The 6,544-nt window shown below is 49.6% G+C and overlaps 1 protein-coding gene across 2 annotated transcripts in view; it reads left to right on the forward strand.

Moving 5' to 3' along the window:
- The first annotated feature begins 432 nt into the window (after positions 1-432).
- The window catches only part of TUB (TUB bipartite transcription factor), an 87,631-nt gene continuing 81,519 nt past the window's right edge, over positions 433-6,544 (forward strand). For both annotated transcript variants that reach the window (XM_032240654.1, XM_032240656.1), the window contains exon 1: positions 433-614. In XM_032240654.1, the coding sequence (XP_032096545.1) occupies positions 448-614 (167 nt within the window). In that variant the 5' untranslated portion in view covers positions 433-447. The remainder of the gene's footprint in view (positions 615-6,544) is intronic.

Genomic DNA, 6,544 nt, shown 5'->3' on the forward strand with positions numbered 1-6,544 from the left:
AAGAAGGGGCGGGGAGATGGCGGAAATCTAGGAAATTGGGGGATGGCTATTCCCATTCCCGAGCAGGGGGGGGACTTGATTGTGGGAGGTTAGCTGAAGACTCCCACGCCGGAAAGGAGGTCGCCTCTGCAGAAGGGCCCTGAGTGGCGAGAGCAGATCCGGGACTCCCAGGCGAGCAGAAGCCGGAGCAGCCTCTTAGCAACCCCAGTCCCGGGAAGGTTTGAAAGCGGCGGTGCCCTAGTGACGCCGGAAAAGATGGAGCGGTTGTCATGGCGACGCGGAGCACACCTCAGAAATAAATAAATAAGCCGCCCAAGGCTGCCGCAGCCGCGCCCCCGCGGGACCCGAGCGCGGGGGAGGGGGCCTCACGGGCCCGGGTCCCCGCAGTCGCGAGTCCCCGCCACTGGCAGAGCCGGAGGGTGGGGGGGGTCACCCCCCGGGGGGCGAATGGTACAGTCCTCCGCCCGCGCCCCGGCCCGGCCCGCAGCTAGCGAGCCAGCCCCGAGCCCAGCGCCGCCGCCGCCGCCCGCTGAGCCCCGAGTGGAGCCGGAGGCGGCGATGGAGGGAGTCAGCAGCCACCGGACCCTGTCCTACAGCCGTTGGAGCTACGACAGGTAGGGCGCCCGAAGGGTGGCCCTGCGAGAGCGCCTGCTGACCCTCGCTCTCCTGCGGGAGAAGCGGGCCTCCGGGGGCGAGGACCGGCGCCAGCGTCCCGACCCCCAGGGTGGGTTCGGGCACCCGGGGACCCTCGGGCATCTGCGACCCAGAGCCTCGGGTACGCGCACTGGAGCTCGAGCGAGGGTGGTGTCCCCACATCCACCGGGCAGAGCTGTGAGGAGGGCACCCGGGCACTGGGGCCAGCGAGCTGTCACCTCTGCCCCACCCCTCCCCCACCCCAGCTGCCCCGCCAGGGTCGCTCCGCGGGGGGACCCCGAGAAAAGGCGCGGAGGAGGCGCCGGGAGGGGCGGGGCAGGGGCCGGGGTGGGCCCCCGGCGGGCGGGGCGAGGAGGGGCGCCCTCGGCTCCGGCATGCGCCCACCGGGGTCTGCTCCCAGCTGGCCCTCGGCGGGGACAGAGGCTGGCCCCGGGCGGAGTGCCCCGCTGGCTGCCCCGGACCCCGCGAGTCGCTGCCTGCTCCGCGGAGCGGGACGGCAGCCCGGGCCGGTTGTCTGGGCGCAGGAGCGGCGCCCTCGTGTTGCCAGGCTCCGCGCCCGCCCCGCGGGGATGGCGAGCTGCTGCCAGCGTGGGCGGTTTGGAGCCGCGCTCCCCACGCACTCGTCCTGGAGGAAGGAGTCATTCTCCCTGGCGAGATGGAAAAAAAAAAAAAAAAGAGCAGAATGAGTTGGTCATAAAGCTGAGTAGATTTATTCCTAGGTTATGCCCGTTGTACCTTTGGTTGGTGTGTTAAATGCCACCCCTCTTTTGAAATGAAACTATTATGATCGTACATAGTAGTTTTTTTTTTTTTTTTAAGTTTCATAACCCCATATCGATCTGCAGAATTCTGGAGTTAAATGTCCTGACCCATGACCCTAGATGGTGAGGGCTGGAAGAGAAACTTCATTTACTGGGCTACTCTCATCTCCGTGAAGTCCTGCTTCCTGTGCTCTCCTTCCCTTCACTCTGCCAAAAACCTCCCTGCATCTTTGATAGCCCTTGTTTGCCTAGATTCAGAGGAACAGGTGTCCCTCCTACCCAAGACCAGTTCCCGTAGGACCTCTCCTCACCTTCCCTGGGTCTCGCCCTCTATTAATCCCACCTGTCTCCTCCATCTGCATCTTCGCCTCTACTGGTGATCTCTTTTCAGCCTGTAAAACCTATTCAAGTTTGTCCTGTCTCCCTGCTGGAGATGGGTGCAACTGAATCCACCTCTTTTTTTTTTCCTTTCATTGCCCTCTTCGGGGAAATAAATTGTCTGAATTGGTTAATTATGTTTCTTCATCAACCTTGCCTTGCACAGCCCCAGAAAATCTGCTGTCCACCTCATGACTCCAGTGCACCTGCCTTTTTAAGAGTAGTGCTCTCCGTGGAGAAGAATGCTAACATTATTGGAATATTAAACTTAAAATAACAAAACCTACTAACTTTGTTTCAGATCCCAAATCCACACATTCATTTTCTTATTCAACAAACATGTATTGAGTGTGAACTACATCCTGGGCCCTGGAGATAAGGCGATGAAAAGACAATTTCCTCCCAGAGATGAGCTCACAGTCTAGATTCCATTAGAAATAAACAGTGTTATATTCCAAAGGTCTAATACATATATGGGATAAAAACTTAAAGTTGAGCTAATTCCATATAATAAATAATTTTCGGCCGGGCACGGTGGCTCAAGCCTGTAATCCCAGCACTTTGGGAGGCCGAGGCGGGTGGATCACGAGGTCAAGAGATTGAGACCATCCTGGTCAACATGGTGAAACCCCGTCTCTACTAAAAATACAAAAAATTAGCTGGGCATGGTGGTGCGTGCCTGTAATCCCAGCTACTCAGGAGGCTGAGGCAGGAGAATTGCCTGAACCCAGGAGGCGGAGGTTGCGGTGAGCCGAGATCGTGCCATTGCACTCCAGCCTGGGTAACATGAGTGAAACTCCGTCTCAAAAACAAACAAACAAATAAATAAATAAATAATTTTCCCCTGTAAAAGCAAACATACAAAAGCAGAAAGACTTTGGAATTAGATGACCTGCATTCAAATTCTGACTCCGCTTAGCTAACTTTGGACAAACTACTTCTCCTCCCTGGCCACAGTTTATTGGGGGAGTGTTATGAATATTAAATAAGGTAATAGGCCTGGCAACTATTACCTGTAATCTCAGTACTTTGGGAAGCCAAGGTGGGCAGGTTACTTGAGATCAGGAGTTTGAGACTAACCTGGCCAACATGGTAAAACCCCATTTGTACTAAAAATACAAAAAAAAAAAAAAATTACCTGGGCATGGAGGCACACACCTGTAATCCCAGCTACTTGGGAGGCTGAGGCAGGAGGATCGCTTGAGCCCAGGAGGTGGAGGTTGCAGTGAGCCAAGATTGTGCCACTGTACTCCAGCCTAGATGACAGAGCTAGACTCTGTCTCAAATAAATAAATAAATAAATAAATGAGGTAATAAACATAAAGGGCTTATCATATTGCCTGGGACTTAGTAATCATGCAATAAGTGGTATAAATTGCTGTTTTATAAATGCATATTGTAAATGTTTCTGGAACTCTAGTCTTCCACAGAAGCTTAGTTTGAAAATCATTTTTCTCCTTTCAGAACCCTAAGTAAAGACATTTTCTGGGGTTCTGTCTTCAGAACTCTTTTCTCCTCACCCTGACAACCTCAATACCTGGGGAACTATGTGAAGAACACAACTCACCTGGCCCTTGTCCACACTAACTGAATCATACTATCCAGGGGTGGGACTCTGGGCTCAATGTTTGTATAAAACTTTCTGGCTGATTGTGATGCAGCTGGTTTACCTACTCTCCTGAACCATTAGTCCACATCGCCTCCTGTATGTTCTAATCAGTACTTGTTTTTTAAAACATAAATATTGAATTATTCAAAAATTTACACGATCCTCAATAAAGCTGTTACAACCATTATTCAAGCAACTCATACATTGGGTACGCAGGACCTCATCCCATCCCAACTCTGTAAGGAACCACTGTTAATAGTTAACTTTCACTTTCCAGCACTGGTCTCTGATTTCTGCCCCCATCACATCTTTGAACCTGGGAAACACCTCTCCTTCAAGTACTCCTATAAGTTGACCTCTTTTCTGTGTATTTGTCTAAGCTGTTGTCCCCCTTGATTCTGGGCCATGTGTGTTTCAGTTATCTATTGCCATGTAACAAGTCACTCCTAAACTTAGTGGCTTAAAATAACAACTGTGTGAGTTAGCACAAGATTCTGTGGATCAGCAGTTTGGGCTGGGCTCAGCTGGCCGGTTTTGTGGTCTGGGCCAGGCTCAGCTTTTCTGGGCTGGGCTTGCTCATGTATCTGGTGCCCCTGCTGGGAAGGCTAGAGCAGCTGGGCCCTCTCTCCACGTGCTCTCTCATCTTCCAGCAGGCTCACTCAAGTTTGCACACATGGTGGTGGAAGGGATTCCAGTGAGGGAGCAGAAGCTGCAGGGTTTCTTGAGGCCTAGGTTAGGAACTTGCACATCATTCTGCCACCTTGTGTTGGTCAAAGTAAGTCAAAATGCCAGCCCACATTTCAGGAGTGGGAAATAGTCCTTAACTCTTGAAGACAGGAGCTGAAAATCTATGGCCACTTTTCCAATCTACCAAAATATGATTGCCTACATTTAAAAAATTTCTGGCTTTTCTTGGGTCCCCACTGTCCACATTTGAGCATATGCCAAAGTGCTCCTCTTTTCCGTTCCATTCCATTCTGTTCCATTCTGTTCCGTCCCATTCCATTCCATTCTCAGGCTACTCCCTGGTCCCAGTTATCAACGCAATGCATTTAACACAGAAATCTATACTTTCAACTCCAGCCTTTTTGCCAAGACTTAGCCCTACATGTCTAAATGCCTGTAGACGTCTCCACCTAGATATTCAGCCAACAGCTTTAATTCAACAGGTTCAAAATCAGACCCTTCACTGATCATAGTATTCTTTTTTTTTTTTTTTTTTGAGATGGAGTTTCGCTCTTATTACCCAGGCTGGAGTGTAATGGCGCGATCTCGGCTCACCGCAACCTCTGCCTCCTGGGTTCAAGCAATTCTCCTACCTCAGCCTCCCGAGTAGCTGGGACTACAGGCTGCACCACCATGCCCAGCTAATTTTTGTATTTTTAGTAGAGACGGGGTTTCACCATGTTGACCAGGATGGTCTCGATCTCTCGACCTAGTGATCCACCTACGTTGGCCTCCCAAAGTGCTGGGATTATAGGTGTGAGCCACTGCGCCCGGCCTCATCGTGTTCTCTAGTCAGCATCCACAGCCAAATGGACTCCTCAAAACTTGGACATTGACCTTGAACTCTCCAAATCTCCTTATCTATACCACCGATTGTTATGAAGGTAAAAGGAAAGGATCTATGTAAAATGACCGGCACAAAGTCGGTATTATCAAGCCCATTGTTTTCCACAGCTTGGCACCCATTAACCTTTTTGTCTCCACTCAAGCTTTAGTCATTATCCACAAAGGCTTCAGTGCCCGTATCAGTGACCCAACTACCACACTTTACTCACAATTTCTGGACCTTCCCATTCTAGACACTTTTCTTCAGTTATTCACAAGATAAATTCCTAGATGATGACAGCTGGAATTGCTTCACTTCTAATCTCATACACACAAATTGCTGACTCTCTGACCTCAGGCATGTTCCTTATACATTGCTCCTGCCACACCACAAAGGTGTCTGCCTTCGTCTCTGCATTTTCTCCTGGCCTACCACACTTTTCCCGGCCTCTCTTCTTCTCTTCCCAGCTTGTATCACATGATAGATTATTTTCAATCGCTCACTCCAGCACTTTTTAATTCCCTCACATATGCTCAGCACAACTCCAGCCTGGCATGGATCAATGTGTTAGAATCTCCATCCCCTTTCTTCTTATGACACTAGAATCCTACAACAAAAATGGCATGCCTGTGCAAGATGTCACCACTTTCATGGTCTTCATCTTCAGTCAGGCCGCCAACACAATCGCTCAGTCTTTCTGCTTCTCCGTGATGAGCTTCACTCCCATTGCCCACAATAGCCCTTCCAAACCTTCCTCACTCTCAAGACCTCTCTCTGCTTGTCCCTTATCCACAGCCCCATGTGTTAAGTAAATGGCCCTGCCTCCTGCTCCTTTGCGAAAAATTGATCACATCAGGCATCATCTTCTGTCACTTCCTGACTCCACTTCATTTCTGCTCTACTTCAGTCACTCCCTTGTGGGGACTTTGTTGTTCTTTCCAGTTCTTTACTATTATAAATAATTTTGTGTTAAGCATCCTTGTTTTTGTGACATTTCCCCCTCATGCCTGTTTATTCAATTAAACTCCTGAAGAAGGATTGTTAGTTTCCAATTTTGGCTACTGTCGATTGTCCCCCAGAAGGAGTGAATTGATTTCTTTTCCCACAGGCAGCTACTTTGACTGCATTGTTTTACAATTATGAGTGTGTGTGTGTGTATGTGTGTGAGAGAGGTGTGTGTGTGTGTGTGTGAGAGAGAGAGAGAGAGAGAGAGAGAGAGACAGAGAGAGAGAGAGGCCTCTTAGACTCTGAGACAAAATAGCATCAGGGCTTAGAACTTGGATTTTGGTGTCAAAGTGACCTGGCTTTGGAGCCCAGGTCCTTCAATTATTGCTTATATGACTTTAGTCAAGTGACTTAACCTCCATCAACAAATAGACAATAATAATGGTACCTACCTCTTAAGGTGGGTCCATTCACTCAATATGCATTTGCTGAGCACCTTCTAAATGCCAGGCAACGTTTCAGGCACTGGGGACAGAACAGTGGATGAAACAAAGTCCATGGTCTCATAGTTCTTACTATCTAGTTGGGGGAGATACAAGAAATATATATATATATATATATATATGTGTGTGTGTGTGTGTGTGT

This window comes from Sapajus apella, unplaced genomic scaffold (genome assembly GCF_009761245.1).
Source record: "Sapajus apella isolate SASKATOON/1434 unplaced genomic scaffold, GSC_monkey_1.0 scaffold47, whole genome shotgun sequence".
Classification (NCBI taxonomy): domain Eukaryota; kingdom Metazoa; phylum Chordata; class Mammalia; order Primates; family Cebidae; genus Sapajus; species Sapajus apella.